We start from the raw sequence: 17961 nt of genomic DNA, 5'->3' as shown, positions 1-17961 counted from the left end.
CAGGAAGATAATTGTTAGCCTACTGCACAATGGTGGTAACCATAAAAACTAACAAACACTTCCAAACATAATTTAACATTAACAGGTGTTTTCCTTCAATCAAAGACATAAAATAGCCTAACACTTAATTTCAACATTTGTATATAATACAAAAAAGTCTGACTGCAGGTGTGCTCTACCTACATTTATTTGTTTTTTACTTATTTATATTTTTTCAAGGCGTCACAATTTTTACAAAACGCTTTAAAAAAATGTAATTTTATTAAAACTACTCAAAAATATAGCTGAAAGACTGTCGTGGTTTTGCACAGTGGCAGTGTGAAGGATCTGCTGAGGTTTAGCGACTTTCCCGTCCCTTTTGAGACTTTTCAAAAGTTTAGGGACAAATCTTATCTAGATTCTTATTTTGCCCACTGATCTAAATTCATATTTATATAGATCAATGCATTTGCCATTATGATGTCATCTAGTGACATTTAGCTACCAGTTTTAGCTACTTTTAATTGAAAGCAGTTGGCAAAACTGGTGGGAACGGTTTGTCATCGCCTCTGTTTGTGAGGGAAGGAAATGACCAGAACACCCGCCGTTTGTTGTGAAGCGGCGGGCTTGTGTGTATAAAGCTACCGATGGCTGCAAATACTTGTTCGTGGGTAAGAGGGATTTTTAAATCATGAAATGTGAACAGAGCAAATATCATCGTTGCGTGGCACAAATATAAACTATTTACGAGTCCCGTGTTTTGTTTAGGTGCGCAATGCTAACTTTAAGTAGCAAATAAGCTAGCAGTCAATAATACAATCCTACAGATTCACTGTTTGTGATCTCAGTCTCTCTATACTTGATTAACAATGAATTATAAATAAAACACACATATATTTTATTTTGTACATTGTCCTGGTGTACCAGAAAAACCTTTACCGGACGTAAACATAAGACTGCTGTATTTATAATTTATTGGTCTATGTTTCTTACTATTGAGCTGTCTAGGTAAGCGCCTCACTTGGTGTTGATACACAACCAGAAAGAATGTTAACCTTTTATAGTTTTCCCTGTATGACAGTTATATTTATAGTTTCTTGAATAAGGTCTGTTAAAGATTAGTTGGAAGGGATCAGTTTGAAGACAGAAGACATCACTTTGTCCTAACCTGTGTTTTCAGGCTCAGAGACAGATTGAACATGGGGTGGAAACGTAAGTCGTCATCTCCAGAACCACAACCGAATCCTGCCAAAGCACCTAAGAGGGAATCTGTCTGCAGATCTCCTTTCCCTCTCAAACTGTCTCCTAGTTCCTGGAGAAGGAAGGTCTCCACCCCTACTAAGGCAAAGTCAATACAAACTCCAGTTCAATCCAATTGCCAGGAGCAGAACTTCAGTGCAGGTAATGCAGAAATAAGCAGTATTCCTTGAGGGAAGTTTATAGCAGAGCTTGATATTTGGTTGTTTTCTGTGTGTGTGCAGACCATGGTGAGGATAACAGTGACAGTGCCCATGACTCCACTCCACTTTCATCCCCCCTGCAGTCAGAGGTGGATGCAGAGCTGGGTCTGGTCATCACTGTGGGTGAGTCAACACATTTGGCCTTGCTATTAATCACACTTAACTTAGTTGTGTTACTTTCCAAGTCAAACATCGCTACTGGATTTAGGAGTTTTCTGAAATCGGAATGATCTCTCATTCATTGCCAATCCTTAGATGAGGACAGGTGTGAAGGAGAGGAGTGGCTGAGGAAACGAAATGGAGTGAATTTAAAGAAGAGTGGAATGACTTGGGTGGAAGGAGAGACCCCTGAGAAGAATGGAGAGATGGAAGAGACTTCAGGAGAGATTGGGGAAGAGGACGAGAGTGAGGAAGAGTTGAGGAAGCTGGACAGAGATTTAATGCTCAAATCTAAAAAACTCAAGCTCTCCTCTGTCAACGTTCGTAACATCATCCATGTGAGTCTGATTTCAACAAGATGCAAGTTCTTTTGAGATTTTGTGCTTATGTGTTCTTGAAATATTAAACAAATGCTTTCACATTACTGAATTATTATCTGATCTGAGCTTATTTTATGAATCATCAGGAAAATAACATCATTGTAAGGAAATGCAAATCAGTAGTAATTTGAAAAAAAAAATTAAAAACTATTGATAAACTGATTTCTCTTGACCTCAGGAGGTGATAACTAATGAGCATGTTGTGGCCATGATGAAAGCTGCTATAAGAGACACACAAGATATGCCCATGTTTGTAAGTTCCTCCATTATTTAACTCTTACAGTGGAAGTCTAATTGAACATGAACATTTTATTTGATTATTATATTTATTTTCTGTTTAATGTAGGAGCCTAAAATGACCCGTTCTAAGCTCAAAGAAGTTGTTGAGAAAGGGGTGGTGAGTGTGTTTTTTCTCATTAGGAAGTTTTAAGCATTTTAAGCTCTTATATGTGAGAGTGTTATAATAATTTTGTTGTTTTTTTTAGGGGATGGGCAATTGGAACATCTCCCCAATAAAGAAGCCAAGTGAGATTAAGGTATCAAATGGTTGTGATGTATCACCTGTGAGAGTTTTGTTTTGTTTTTGGTTGTTGATGTTCCTTGCTAATTGGACTCTTTCCTTAGCCACCCCAGTTTGTGGACATTCCCCTGCAAGAGGAGGAGGACTCCTCTGATGAAGAGTATTGTCCTAATGAAGATGAGGAGGATGAAACCACTGAGGAGGTGCATATAACACTCACATCATACTTAAAAAAAAATTATACAAATATTATGGTTCAAAATTATTATACAAATACTACTGTTCAAAATGTTGGGGTGTAGACAAAAAAAGACATTATAATGTTACAAATGCGCTTAAAAAAAAACGTATGCGTTCTATTGAGGCAGTTACCTTTTTTTATCAGATGAGAAGATAGGCACATAAACTAAGATGGAAACACGTTTACCCATAGTGAATGAAAGGAATCGCAAGTCTGCAGAACTTGCACTGAACAAAAACTTCGCCACTTTGAGCGGTGTTGAGTGGATTCTGACAACTTAAATGCATCTGATTGGCCATTGTGTTCAAGTGCTCAACCGACATGTCTGTGATTGGCTACAAATCTCAACGCTGCAAAAACGCTTTATAAATAGAAACCTTTGATGCTCTTCACAGAGTGCTTACACAAACACTCACTGGAGCATTTTAAAGCAGCTGGCTATCAGAGGGTACTGGTACTGCAGACCAGCAGGTGTCATCACATTAAATGATCAAATAATCTTTGAAGGGACAAAGATTCATTTTGGTGGCCGCCAAAATATTTTCATTGCAGGAAAAACCCTGCCATTTATACTCAATCTTTGTTTTTTTGTTACTACCTATTACTACTCATTCTTCAATAACAGCCTCTTGACTGATTCATAAAAGCATATATTTGAATTTTCTCTCAGATGTTTTTGGAGAGTGATGTGGAGAGCACGGCCTCCTCACCACGTGGCAGCAGACGTTCTTCCTCTAATACGCCCTCCCAATGTGATGATGCCAACAACAGCCCCAGATTGGTACTTTAAACAGTATTATGATCACATATACATACTTATGTTTCATTCTTTCTGTACTTTTTTTAAGGTTTAAGTCTCTTTATCTCTCGTTGTCCTCCTCTATCTCTGTCACAGAAGCCCAGGCTCTCCAGGCACTTGAGAGTTGAGGCAGTGCCTATGGGTCCCCCTGCCCCACCACCTCAATCATGTGGCCCCTCACGATCCCTCAGGGCCCCTGACCCCTTCATTGAGAAACTCCATGCTGTGGATAAAGAACTTGAACTCAGTCCTCTCTGCATGGAGCCTTACCAGGTACTGAATCACATAGACACAAAAAAGTCCCTCTGCATACTATATATGTTTCTCTCTAAATTCAGTGTGTCTGTCTGCTGAAGGCTCTGAGCACTGGCGGTGGAGGGGAGCCAAATGACAGTCTGGTAGCCTGCCGTACTCGGTCAAAACGTCCACTGAGGGATGTTCCTCTGGATCAGCTGGAGGCAGAGCTCCATGCACCAGACATCACACCAGATATGTACGATAACGTCTCCACACCAGAGGACCGCGAATGGACCCAATGGCTACAGGGACTCATGACCTCTCACTTGGACAATGAAGGTCAGCAGGCGTAGTGTGTAATGGATATGATCTGCGTTTGTTTTGATTATGTTCGCAGCACGATTATGTTTCCCTTTGATTTTAAATTTGATTAATTAAATTATTAATTATTATAAGTATTATTATTAGTAATATTTATATCCATAATTTGTATAATTTAGATCTTTTTTGTACAGAGATATTTATGGGTATTTATGAACATGCAGACCACAAGCTGAAAGAAGCAAACACTACTCTTTAAACTATTTGAAACATTATCCAAAAAATTAAATATTTTACATTAATGTTGAAAAGTTTGGGGTCAATAATTTTTTTATGCGGGTGGATGGGAGTTTTATTCAGCAAGGATGCATTAAATTGATCAAAAGTGACTTTTACATTGTTACAAAAGATTTCTATTTTAAATAATTAATTCTTTTGAATGTTATATTCATCAAAGAATCCTATATAAAATAAAAAAAAAAAACTGATTTCCACAAAAGTATCAAGCCGCACAAATGATTTCAACAGTGATAATAAAAATAAATGTTTCTTGAGCACCAAATCATCATGATTTCTGAAGGATCATGTGATACTGAAGACTGGAGTAATAAATACTGAAAATTCATCTTTGCCATCACAGGAATAAATTACATTTTAAAATATTTTCAATTAGAAAAGTTGTTAAATTGTAATAATATTTAACATATTACTATATTTACTGTATTATTTTATAAAATAAATGCAGTCTTGGTGAACATAAGAGACTTTCAAAAACATTTTAAAAACTCGTACCAACCTGAAACTGTTGATATTATTTGGGGCTGTTTTTGACATCTATCATTCGCTTTTTGGCCTTTGCTGAACCAGTGAACCAGCAAGTGTAATCATGTCCTTTAAACAAATCACTGTCATGCCCGTTGCACTCAGACAGATGCTGTCAAAGCACTTTTCTTAAATGTCTTAATGGCTTCCACTGTGTGAGAGTTTAATGTGTGTGTGAGTCAGCGATTAAGTACCTACCTCTGTTTTTTCCACCCATGTTTTTCATCCCCTGACCTTTTCCCCAATTCCTTTTCAGCATTGCTGCTTTGTGTGTGTATTCTCACAAGTGAAAAACAGTTATTCTGATGATTCTCTCTCTGTATTTTAGAAGAGGCTGATGAAGATGACGACCCTGAATATAACTTTTTAGATGATCTAGATGAGCCAGATTTGGAGGATTATCGAAATGACCGTGCTGTTCGCATCACAAGTGGGTTTTTATATGAGTTGTAGATTGAGTTAACCCCTCAGTTTAAAGTGTTTGCTTTTAGTAATTATTTTCTCTCTCTCTGCAGAGAAGGAAGTCAATGAGCTCATGGAAGAGCTGTTTGAGACGGTAAGAGGACTTAACACTAACAGGAACAAATAAAGCCAGTCATTCCTAACTCATTTTCTCTCCTCTTCTCCAGTTCCATGATGAGTTGGCAGCCAATGAACAAGATGAGGAAGGTCACGAAGAAGATGAGGAACGTGATGAGGAGGCCGATGACACTCCACAGTTCAATGTTCCTCAAGCCATTAGGTAACACGCACACACCACCTTGTCCAAGGCTCATATGTCTTTTTTCATTTCTACAATGGAAATACAATTTTATTTTAACAGTACAAAGCAACCCTCAAGATGAGTCCTCCCTATGGGACAGAGCAGCCAAGGAATGCTGTATCTGTTTGGGTAGGGAGGTAGAGAAATGCTCTAATGTGTCCGAGTGTTTTGCTGTAGACCTGGGACATTGAATGGACACTGCGGAGCTACATGTACACATTCAGTATAGACTGAACACATGCACACAAATTGAACCCCCACTGTTGAGTTCTGTACAGGTGCAGGTCTATACGTCACTGTAAACGTGCTGAAAAGATTTCACTGTATGCCTTGCTACGTGCAGAATCCAGGCACAGAGCCTTTAAATAGAGCTCATTTACTGGAACAGATAACCGCTACATGCACGTACGCGCACACACACAAACAAACCTCTGACACCTACTCAAAGGGCTTCCATTAAAACATATGGCCCTTTTGCTGATGTTATAACAGTCATCAACAGTCCCTGTCTGAGCCCTTATTTAAAACCTGTCACATCAGGCTTGTCACCTCTATGATCTTTAAAGATACGTGTAATTAATGTTGTTACGGAAATAGTACAGTATCAGTCAGCACAAAACTGTCAAGAGATGGACATGTCACAGTGTTACAGCTTATTATTTACCTAGTGAAGGGGTCATTACAGCTTGCACTGTGTGAATGTGACTTCTGTGCGTCACTGTGTTCTGGGTACAGACAGAGATGTGGCTGATGGGGGTTTTTAAATGTTAACGAGGTACATTGACGTCTGTGCTGTCTCTTCCACACTGTGAATGTGTGTGTGTAAATGCCAAGGACCTGTGCCTGTAATGGTCATGTACATTGTACAGAGAGTATAAGAGACTCGGCCTGCTTAATTAGCTAGTCAAATTTGATGACCGTGACTTAACAATGATTTTTATAAAATATTGTCACTAGATCCAAGTAACATAAGTAACATTTTTTTACAAAGGAAAATATTCAAACTTTATTTTTATGATTATTTTATTTTAACTCTGGATGAATAAGCTGATAATTGTCATCTTATGGCAGATAAGCAATAAATGGCTTATATTAAATTTCTATACAGTTTTCTCTATATAAATTAAAAAAAATAAAATACTAAAAAGTAAAATTGTATTATGCTAAAAGTGAATTTAGGTATCGCAACATGATAATGCTCAGAAAATGGCTATTCATTTTGAGAATTGATAAGTTAGTATTCAATGACTACAATGACTAAATTGAGGAAATGAGCATTTATACTATTCAGTATCCAATAATGACTGATACGGTCAATTAAAAAAATCTTTAATATATGCCAATAAATGATAAGGTACTGATATATCATGCATCACTAGTTGAGAACACTATTTCAGAACAATTCAATTTACGTCTCATCAAGATATCATATTTGCTTTGCAATAATTATTAGTGCGTCTAGTACACATTTAAAAGCATCCCTCACTTTCTTCAGATTCAGTATGTTTCTGTTTGTCTGTCATCAGGTTTGAGGAGCCGCTGGCTAACATGTTGACAGCGTGCAGGCGGACAGTTAGAGAGCAGCTGGATGCTTTGCAGCAGCGACGGGAGAACCAGGTTCGGACCACCCAGCATGCACCTGGGCCCGGCATGGTTCTTGTGCAGCAAAGCTGTCCTCTGATGGTCACGTCTCCTCAGAGAATACAGCTGCAGCAGCAAATACAGCAAGTAAGAAGCCGTTTTTAAACACCACCATACACACTGAACACTCTTAATTTACTCTTAAAGGGTTACCTGGTCACAGGGATCAAATCTTTTACCAAAAAGCTGTTGATCCTTGTTTGATGAATGTGAAAAATATTGAAAAACATATTTTTAAAGCTCTTGTGTTATGCTGATTTGATTTTAAGATTACCGGTACATTTTTTTTTTTTTCTTGCAGCATGTCCAGTTACTGACACAGGTCAATATGCTGTGCAACCCAGTGGGGGCGCTACAGAGTGAAGCTCAAACAACTAAACTTTTCCTGGTAAGAAAATTGGGGATTAAACAACCACATCAGTGGCTTGTTTGTAGAAACTTTAACGCTCAAGAAAAGACTGATTAACATGCTTCAGGTGCTCTGCCTGTTTGAACAGCCTGTTGCCTCTCCTGTGTGATAAACATAAATTGTTCAAATTGTTTTATTCTTTTTTTCTTAACATGAAGAAATAATTCTCAGCTGCTTTTGTTGCTTGACAGATTATTATTTTTTTTTTATAACCAATAAAATTACAAGAAAACCAGTCCAATTACAAGTACAAAATTTCTTCATTCCCTTATCCATAAATGTAATTTCCCCCTCATTTTGTTTAAAAAAGTTTTTAATTTCCAAGATTTTAATTTGTTTTACATACAAAAATTAAAGACAATGTGATATGAAGCAGAAGATTTAACATTTTTTTTAACATATGATTTAGGGAAACCAAAAAAGGTTAATTATAAACATAGCTTTATGAATAAATCTTGTTCAGAATGTCAAATTTTATTTTTGTATATCTCATTGTTTTCAAAAATGTACCATTTGCAACTCTCTATGGACACATAGAAGCTCAAGTCGCCATTAGCTAGTAATTTTTAATGAATGCTAGAATGCTAAAAAGAATGCTAGAACAATGTAAAAAAAATTTTTTTTATATAAATATAATATAAATATAAATTTCAAACATTAAATACAAGTAAACAGTCTACAATAATATAAGAATAAATAATCAAACTACAAGCAATAGCACAAATAAACAATAGAAAAAAAGATTCAAATGAAAAAACTGCTTTTTAGATAGATCTAACAGTATTTAAACAGATTAGGATTAGGTGCAGAAATAGAATAAAGTAATCAAATGTAAAGTAACACTGCATTCTCTTCACTGTATAAATTAATTATGGATGAATCCTTATTAAAGTTACAAAAAATCAGTCAAGAGCAGTGAGTGATTTCTTTTTTTGCAGTGAGTCTTTTGTCATTTGATTAACATTAAAAACAGACAGCAGCAGGAATATTTTATATATGGCTGCTGTCACTTTAAAGACATAATGCACAAATTCAATATACTGATACTGTACACATGCGTTTTATTTCTCGACTGTTTACTGTTTACACTTAACACAGACTGACTGTTTATTAAGATACGTTGAATGCGTGTATGGGAGAGAAAGTGACAGAGGGCACTCAGCCAAGCATTGGTGCATAAAGCTCACCAGGTGATTCTGCTCTAAACTTATTGTTTTACCTCTAACTCAGTCACAGTCATGCGAAATCGTACAATTTTTTAGCCATTGGCTAATTGAAGAAATTTTTTTAGTCGCCTAGCGTGAAATTTGGTCACATATGCGAGTGGTTACTCATAGAGGGTTGGTTTGCAGTTTCATTGTAATGGCACTAAAATTGTTTTCTGTGCTGTGTTGATAGGGAGAGTTGCTGTCATTTGCGGAGCGGGCAGAGGAGGGGAGGTCAGCAGTTAATCCAAGTTTTAGAAGTATGTTTAGGGTGTGTAATTTGGAGCCCTCCCTCAACTTGCTCGAGGAGTTAAAACAATGTCCGTCTCCTCTGTATCTTCCTCCTAAACCCATTCGCCATCACTCAGGTCAGGCATCTCATAATGAATTCATATGACCCAATAAATCAAGTGAAGAGCACATGCATGGATGTGTGTGTGTCTATATCTGATGGCAGTATGTTTTCTGTTCCTGTAGCTCATTCATACCCATTGCTCCCTGCTGGTCTTGCATGGTTGTTCGCCACACGCTCTGTGTTTCTGTACCCAGAGCTTCTACCACACTGCAGTCTGGATCCAGTCCTGCATCGCCCATGGAGCAAAAGTTATTACACCAAAGGAGAAGATGGGTACAAATGGTTCTCTCTGTCAACCACATCTAGTTTCATTCATGGGAGTAAATGTTATAATGTTTTATAGAAATGTTTTTATTCAGTCATTAACAGTCTGTGAATGTAGTGGGGAATTTACATGCATATGTCATCCTTGCCATGGAAAAATTTGGCAATTATTAAAAGAACCATTTTTATGGCTAATTTAGATCTATATTTTATTGTGTTGTAGTGCTAGAAATACATATTTCAGGAAATTGCATTGCTTATATATATATATAATATAGTAAGCCATACCTTCACCCAGTTTACCCTGTGCCTCTCTTTCTTCCTCTGATCCCACCTCTCTATAGTCTGATAGTATTGGGGTTAAAGCACTTTGCTCAAACAGAGTTCCCATATCACCTGATGAGCCGCTACCTGATCCGGCCCAAGCGTCAAGAGCAGCTGCGTACACGTGTAAAGGAAATGGCGTCTTTCAAAAGCCCACACAACATAATTAAGGTGATTTGTAGATCATCTATGTTTATTTGCACATCTTCATATACACTGTTATTTGTGGTGGTGGACGTTTGCTCCCCAGTTTGTCTATAATTTCTACACTTTCTGAAGCTGAAAATTGAAATCGTAATATTCAGTCATGTTTAATGTGGGTTACATGCTATCATGACAATGTGATGATGGATGTCCTAGTTTTACTGCCAGAATGGTGTGGTTCCTCCTTTGCCGGTGATGTGCAGACCTGTGGTACCTGGAGAGGAGCGCCCTCCTGTGGAGAGAGAGCAGAACATAATGCCAAACTGGCTGAAGGTATTACAACCCCTAGACCAGTGGTTCTCAACCACCAAGACCCCCCTTTTCCCAGAGACATTATTCAAAGGCCTTCCTATCTAAACTGATATCTACTGGTACTTCTGTTGTAATAAAAATAAACTCAACAATTGTAAATTTTTAGTGTTTTTAAGCATTAAAATAATTCAATTTAAATTAATTCTTATTCTGGACCACCTAGAAGTTCACCTTAGTTGAGAACCACTTCCCTTGATTTTTTTTCACTAAAACCTATTTAAAAGAAATTCTACAATTTAAAAAAGTATCAATCTGATATCAGGTGCAACTCTAATGGTTTCCAATTTGTCTTTACAGAAAAGCTTACCATACATCCATAGGGCAGTTTGTCAGAGCAGTTTACAGGTGACCTCCACCACCAAATCTCTTACCCTGTCCTTCTCAAAAGGAACACGCTACCCACAATTCCTCCCTAAAGGTGTCTCTCTGCGTCTGCATCCTTCAAAAGGTGTAAGTCGCCCTTCACAGCCCAAATCCCGCCGTCTGTTCGGTTTCGTCCGCCCTACTCTCACACCATTGGCGAAAGCCCCTCCGTGTCCCACTGGTGCAGGAAATGTATTGGCCAATGTCTCCACACCACTTCCAGCACATGGTGTAATATTATTGGCCCAAGCACCTAGCACTCCTATAAATGGAGTGTTCCCTTTGGTCCAGCCCTCTGTGACCCCTGCACATGGGACCGTCCCATTGAGTACTACTTGTCCTATTAATTTTCAGTATGTTACTCCAGAATTGGGGGCTGGTAATCCAGCACATCTTTCTGCCAACTTGCCCCCCACTGTAGTTCAGATACACCCATGTGACATGCCTCTACTTGCTTCTGTGACAGTCAGGACATGTGGCATGCAGCAGATGCCCGAGAACCGCAAGAAACAGACCATGCCTAGAAAACTTGCTCCTTTGAAACCAGCCCCCCAGCTTCCCCAGCTATTGCCCCTGCCCTCTGGTAGAACAGGAAACGTAAGCAACCCTGCTGTTGTAATGGATCAACCAGTATCCTTAAATGTTACACAGAATTTTCCATTAGATAAAGCTATCAAAGCCAATGAAAATGCACCTCACCTGACTGCCACCACACAGAGAATGGTCACATCTCCCTCTCAGGATCTTGTTTTACAATTAGTTCCTGGTACACAGCCCATGGAAAATGCCTCTGGTAGTGTTCAAAATGATCAAAGGACTGCCTTCTCTCCTCTGACATCAGCACCAGCAGCAGCAGACAGTTCTCAGTTTGTTCTGGTTCAGACCATTTCACCTGCTGGAGTGCCTCAGTTCCTACTTCTACACCAAGACCCATTCATTCTGAACCAACCTGCTCCACTTCCTGCTGAAGGTGCACCAAGTAGTTTATCCCAACAGACTGCCTGCTCTGACATTCCAGCTAGCTCCACAGAGAGGACTGAGGTGCCTTTAAACATAACACCATCCACACCATTGCCAGTTAGAGGAGAGGATTCTGGAGAAAGAAAAGAAGAGGATGAGGAAATGGCTGGAGACAGATGGGAAGAGGAAATGGCAGGTGCTCTGTTTGGTAGTCCTCTCCTGACACTTTCAGAGTCCTCTTGCAGCCCCGAATCCAGTTTGACCAGCATGGATGCAAACACGGACTGTGGTGCTGAAGGCTCCTTGAGGGTGGAGACTGATACTGAGGACTGTCCTCTTGTCCGGTCGGGCTCTGGCAGACAGGAAACACAGGGAGTGCGCAAACACAGCACTGGAGATGGAAAGGAGCAACAGTCCAGTGGGGGAGAGAAGCAGAGCAGTGGGAATGAGGATGTTGGACGGGGCGAGGAAAGGGACAGTGGGGGAGATGGAGAGCGTGATGAAGATAAAGAAGGAGAGAAGGATGGAGATGGAGAAGGCGGCAGAAAAAGAGATGGGGGTGGAAGTGGTGATAAAGGAAGAGAAGAGAAGGATGGAGATGGAGAAAAAGATGGTGATGGAGAGCGGGATGAGGAAGAGGAGGATTTTGATGACCTCACACAGGATGAAGATGAGGAGGAAGTGATGTCATCAGCATCAGAGGAATCTGTGCTGTCTGTTCCAGAACTTCAGGTTTGTTTATATTTTCAGAAAATGTCAACCAAAAAATCTGTAAAAAAAATTGCAGTTGAACCTGTTTATGATATTTAAAATATTAGGGATAAGCATTGGTATAAAAATTCTAATATTTTATTTCATGGAATGGCATAGAATTTAGATTTTAATGTTAAAAGTGTATTATGAAGTATTAGTATTATTAAGAACTTGAAATTAGTTTTGTTTCTTTTTACAAAAGTAGATTTATTAAGTTTTATTTCTGTGTTCCCTCGGTAGGAGACCATGGAAAAGTTGACCTGGTTGGCATCAGAGAGGTTGTGCAGAGAGGGAGACTCAGAGGAGGACAATTCGCCCACATCCCCAACATCCCCCACCTCCCCAAACTCTCAAAACTCCCCTGCTTCCCAGAATTCGCAGGAGGAGAATTCTGAGGATGAGGATGATGGGGCGATAAAGGGTGATGAGATGGAAGCAGGGGAGGGAGAAGGCGGAAAGCTTCCTGAGGGAGATGCGCCACTGGGCGACGACCCCCCACAGATCAGCGGGAGAGGAGGAGGCCGTGGAAGAGGTCAGCACAATAAAACACCAGATAATGTTGTTTTTAGTGATGTCAAGGTGAAATGAGCCGACTTGTTAGTTTTCCAATATGAAATGTTTCAGTGAATATAGTTTATTTACTTTTACAGGCCGCGGTCGCCCACCCCCTCGTAGTCTGAAGCGTGGTCGCCGTCAGGAACGAGGCAGTAAAGATGCCTCAAAGCTCCTTCTACTGTATGATGACCACATTTTGGACAACGATCCAATGAGAGAGAGCAAAGACATGGCTTTTGCCCAGGCTTATCTCAACAGGGTCAGACCAATTGTATCTTTGACACACTAGCATCTCCTTTACACCAGTGATTAGAGAAACACTCAATTTCTCTCTCTGTCATTTTCTTTCCATTTCTTGTGCTTTTATAGGTGCGTGAAGTCTTGCAAGACATCCCTGGTAAGGTGGAGGAGTTTTTAGGGCTGCTTTATGAGTTTGACCAGGCAGGAGAGAGCCGCAGTGTTATAGAGCTGTTTTCCCAGCTAAAACTTCTCCTCAAAGATTGGCCTGAGCTTCTCAAGGACTTTGCAGCTTTCCTTTTACCCGAACAAGCTCTGGAGTGTGGCCTGGTACTTGCAATCATTTTATAGACAAAAAGAGATTTTTTTTTCAGGCAAATAACAAGTGATTTGATTAATGTCAGTGCTAAAAAAAGGAAGTAATACTTTATCTGTATCTCCCAACCTCTCTCTCCCATCCCCAGTTTGAGGAGCAGCAGGCCTTTGAGAGGAGTCGTCGGTTCCTGCGTCAGTTGGAGATCAGTTTTGGGGAGAATCCATCTCATTACCAGAAGATAGTGAGAGCGCTGCAGAGTGGAAGTCCTCTCAGTCCTGCTGGCGTTGAAGAGGTATGGATAGATGGATTAATCAATAAATTAAATTTTTTTCTGCAGCGAGTAAGATTTTTTTTCTTTTCTTTTTTTTTTTTTTTTTAAAGAAATTAATCAGCAAGGATGCATTAAATTGTTCAAAAGTGAATTAAGTATTTGAAATCCTATTGGATTTTTTTCTACAAAAGGGGGTTCTGGCAGAAAAAGTTTGGGAACCACTGGCTTAGACTGTTCATTGTCCAGACTTGTCCTCTAAAATCCCTTTATTTCTGCTTTTGTAACTCAGCTCAAAGCACAGATGGCCACCCTTCTAAAGGGCCACACGCACCTACAGGGAGAATTCTGGATGTTTTTTGACGAGATGCGTCCACCTCCAGCACGTCCTGGTCAGTTTGAAGAGGCTGTTTGGCCAGAGGACATGGCCACTGGGACAGATGGAGAAGCAGGGATGAGTGTGAGCTCTAGAGGAAGTGTATGGGGAGGGTTTGAAGAGGTCACACTCCCTGATCTAGAGGAGGATGAAGAATCTCACAAGGTTCGACAGATCAGCAGCAGGAGCAAAAGGAGGAAAGAAATGCGCACGCATGGCAACTACAAGGTGTCTTCATGTTGTTCATCTCAGTGAATTCACAGTTGTTTTTCCCATTCTTGTTTTGTTGTTAATCTTGTGCTTTTGTTCAGGACTGTGATTGGCCTGAGAAAGATTGCTCCTGTCCCTGTCATGACTCCAGCCATGATGCCAAACATCGCAGGCATAAGAGGAAGGGATGCTTGCGTTGTCATAGCAACAAGGTGCTCGCTTTATTTGTGTTTGCTGTAACATCTTGAAATATGTGTAATTGCCACCCTTATTTTTAAGGACACATTTTGATGGAGACCACATTTCTCATTTTATATTTTCATGCTTTGAGAAGGACTCCTGTTTGTTTTTATGGGTCAACAGGCCACTAATGGCTCTAAGGTGCTGAAAAATCGTGATTCTGCTTTTCCGTCTGCTGATGCGCAATCTGAAAGGGGAGGAGAAGAAAAGGAAGAGGAAAGAGGACAAGGGGAGGATGGAGAGGCAGAGAAAGAGGTTAAAGATGAGACTGGCAGTGGAGCAAACAGTCCACATTGTGGTAATGCTTGTTTTTTAGTTAATTTACGCTGGTTTTTAATGATTAATATCAGCATCTTACAGGTATTCTTACTGAGCCTCTGAAGATAGATTCTGGAAAATCTAAAGAATCTTTGTTTCTAAAGAATCTAAAGAAATTAGTTGTTTATTACTACATTTACATGAATTATTACTTATTTACACTACTGTTCAAAATTTTGGGGTCAGTAAGAAATTAATGCTTTAAGCAAGTATGCATTAAATTGATCAAAAGGGACAGTAAAGACATTTATATTGTTACAAAAGCATTTCTATTTTAAATAAATCTTTCTATTCATAAAAGAATAGTGGTTTCCACAAAAATAGGCAGCACAACTGTTTTCAAAATTGATGAGATGTTTTGTGAGCAGCAAATCAAGCATATTAGAATGATTTCTGAAGGAATACGTTACAATGAAAATTGTAATATTTCACAATTGTATTCTTCTTATTGTACTTTTGATCAAATAACTGCAGCCTTGGAGCATAAGAGACTTCTTATATACTTTATATTTGCTAATATTTACATTAATATTTTTTAAAATGCAGGAGTGTTCATTCACATGTTTGTTGGTATTGGTTTTTTGACCCTATAATCTGTCATTTGTTACTGAATCTAATTTGTACTGACAGTTCAACTGAAACTACAAACTGAAAATATTCTGTACCTGCTCCTGCAGAAGGTGACGGGCCTGTGTGGGAGGGAGGAGAGAGACCCCCTTCCCCCATCTCAGAGGAGCAAAAAATACAGAATGAAGAAGACAACGAGAAAAACGAAGAGGATAAACATGATACGTCTCCACAGAAGCACAGTAGGGATGAAGATGATTCAGTTGAATTAGGAGAGAGAGATGCCACTCAGCAGAGCACACTGAGCCCGGCCTTAGACACACCTGTGTGTGCCAAAAACATCTCCCTCACTCCCAGCGGAGAGAGGGTCATTCTCTGGACCAGGTGAGCACAGCCACAGATCATGACCTGTTTTTGAGCATTATTTATTGGTGCTTGTGTTTTACATGGCTTATCATCTGGTTCATAGAGAGGCTGATCGAGTGATCCTTACTGCCTGTCAGCAGCAAGGAGCCAATCAGAGCACCTTTCAGTCTGTGGCAGAGCAGCTTGGAAACAAAACAGCCAGTGAGGTACCAGAAATATAATATAAAGTTACAGATCTGCACTGATCTTTGAGGTAAAGCAATTTTACCATTCCTTCCTGTGCCTTTTTCAACATCAATATCTCTTTAGGTTTCAAGGAGATTTCGGGACCTGATGCGTCTCTTCCATACGTCAGCTTGTCAGGCCAGCTCAGAGGACGAGGCTGCTGAGCAGCAGTCTGCCACTGATGAGGAGCAGGACTGAGCCCTGAAGTCAAGGAAGGATCAGACTTTTCTCCATCCATATGAACTGTTGTCTTTGTGCAATAAAACACAGATGCACTTCTTCTAGTTGGAGATTAGTCATGCACCTAAATCCCATGTCTTGCACTTAACACCAGCTGAAAACATAATTTAAGCATGGTGACAACGGGTCTGAAGGTCTCTATGTAACATATGAAGTATAAATCCATGAAATATGAAGATGTTATCAGACACATGCTACACAAACAAAACCAACACACACGCGTACAAGTTATTATTGTAGATTTGTAGCACAAAAACAGCTCAGGTTCTGATATGGCCTGATTATTGTATTGCAGTTAGTGGGCAAATTTTATGGCCCTTCCTGAGCACAAAATGAAACATTGACATGTCAAAAGATGCAGTAAAGTAATTTTCATTGTTAAGCACTAACCAGCAGATTCTCACCACTGTTGTTTTTGATGGTATACACAGATTGACTGTATATTCTGTGAATATATGAACATATGGGGGGCATGTACAGTATTTTTATATTGATGGTTTTGTTTTGTTTTATTTTGCTTCAGATGTAAGTTTTGAGAATGATGCACAAACTTGTCTTGAGCGACGAATAATAAAATTACTATTTATACCAGGTTTTGTGGAAGACTGAATTATTACACACAAATATTAACATATATAAATATAACCATTGCACTTTTAATTTCCGGGTTGAAGATCGCATACGCATACCAAAACTGGACCAATCAGCTTGTGAGTACTAGTAGTGAGTAAAGTGACACGTAGGCCAAAGTCTTTTGCTACTAATTATTATATATACGAATTGTAATTATGCACAATTCTTTTAATATATTCAAATATTAATATTAATCGTTGCTTTTAAATTAATAAATGCAAGCTTTAATATACAATGGCATGAAAAAGTATGTGAACCCCTTGCATGTGAACCCCTTTTTAATGAAATAAGAGAGATAATACAAAATGCATGTTAGTTTTTGTTTAGTACTGTTCTGAGTAAGATATTTTACATAAACGATTTTTACATTTAGTTCACAAAACAATTCAATAGCTGAATTTATTCAAATAACCCCATTCATAAGTATGTGAACCATTGATTCTCAGTACTGTGTGTGGTTACCTGATGATCCACGACTGTTTGTTTGTTTTGTGATGGTTGTTCTTGAGTCTATTGTTTGTCCTGAGCAGTTAAACTGAGCTCTGTTCTTCAGAAAAATCCTCCAGGTCCTGCAGATTCATCAGTTTTCAAGCATTTTTGCATATTTGAACCCTTTCCAGCAGTGACTGTAGACTTTATGCAGCTGTCTGCATCTTTTGCCGTGGTTATGCCTTACAAGCCGAAACCAGGGATAACGCAGATATTACATCATTGATTGACAGGCGACAAGTGACAAGGGAAGGACGGGAAACATTTAGGATAATGTAAGTACACAGTTGAATGAAGTATATAACACTGTGCAAGTGGTTTTTGGATATTTTAATATAAAAATCTTACATATTGTGCCTTTAAACCTGATCTAAACCAGGTTGGATTTATATGGATTTGTCAACTCTAAACCTACTCTAAAACTCAGAGTTTGTAGTTTCAACAGGCCTC

At 39.1% G+C, this 17961-nt stretch overlaps 1 protein-coding gene across 2 annotated transcripts; it reads left to right on the top strand.

Annotated features, from left to right (window-relative positions):
• The first annotated feature begins 519 nt into the window (after window positions 1–519).
• gon4lb (gon-4 like b) lies at window positions 520–16976 on the top strand. Of its 2 annotated transcripts, XM_067407758.1 has the most exons (31): window positions 520–650; window positions 1160–1380; window positions 1461–1562; window positions 1695–1936; window positions 2157–2231; window positions 2325–2375; window positions 2464–2514; window positions 2603–2701; window positions 3410–3520; window positions 3635–3811; window positions 3895–4114; window positions 5247–5348; window positions 5434–5474; window positions 5548–5660; window positions 7208–7409; window positions 7624–7710; window positions 9130–9304; window positions 9414–9564; window positions 9900–10050; window positions 10240–10356; window positions 10693–12450; window positions 12712–13003; window positions 13122–13285; window positions 13396–13593; window positions 13728–13871; window positions 14140–14451; window positions 14535–14645; window positions 14797–14971; window positions 15669–15942; window positions 16028–16130; window positions 16234–16976. In XM_067407758.1, the coding sequence occupies exons 2-31, from the start codon at window positions 1179–1181 to the stop codon at window positions 16345–16347; spliced, it is 6114 nt and encodes a 2037-aa protein (XP_067263859.1). In that variant the 5' UTR covers window positions 520–650; window positions 1160–1178; the 3' UTR covers window positions 16348–16976. The 2 variants fall into 2 exon arrangements, with proteins under 2 accessions (XP_067263859.1, XP_067263851.1); XM_067407750.1 differs by lacking the exon at window positions 520–650 and having other exon boundaries at window positions 10252–10356.
• The last annotated feature ends 985 nt before the right edge of the window (window positions 16977–17961 follow it).

Source organism: Chanodichthys erythropterus, chromosome 2, assembly GCF_024489055.1.
Source record: "Chanodichthys erythropterus isolate Z2021 chromosome 2, ASM2448905v1, whole genome shotgun sequence".
In the NCBI taxonomy this organism is placed as follows: domain Eukaryota; kingdom Metazoa; phylum Chordata; class Actinopteri; order Cypriniformes; family Xenocyprididae; genus Chanodichthys; species Chanodichthys erythropterus.
This window is presented reverse-complemented; position numbering and strand designations above follow the sequence as displayed.

Bases quoted from the DNA above. Each gene is read 5' to 3' on its own strand.
- gon4lb (XM_067407758.1), top strand. From the start codon at position 1,179: ATGGGGTGGAAACGTAAGTCGTCATCTCCAGAACCACAACCGAATCCT. The intron at 2,702-3,409 runs GTGCATATAACA...ATTTTCTCTCAG, and splicing joins AGGATGAAACCACTGAGGAG to ATGTTTTTGGAGAGTGATGT. The intron at 10,051-10,239 runs GTGATTTGTAGA...TGGATGTCCTAG, and splicing joins GCCCACACAACATAATTAAG to TTTTACTGCCAGAATGGTGT.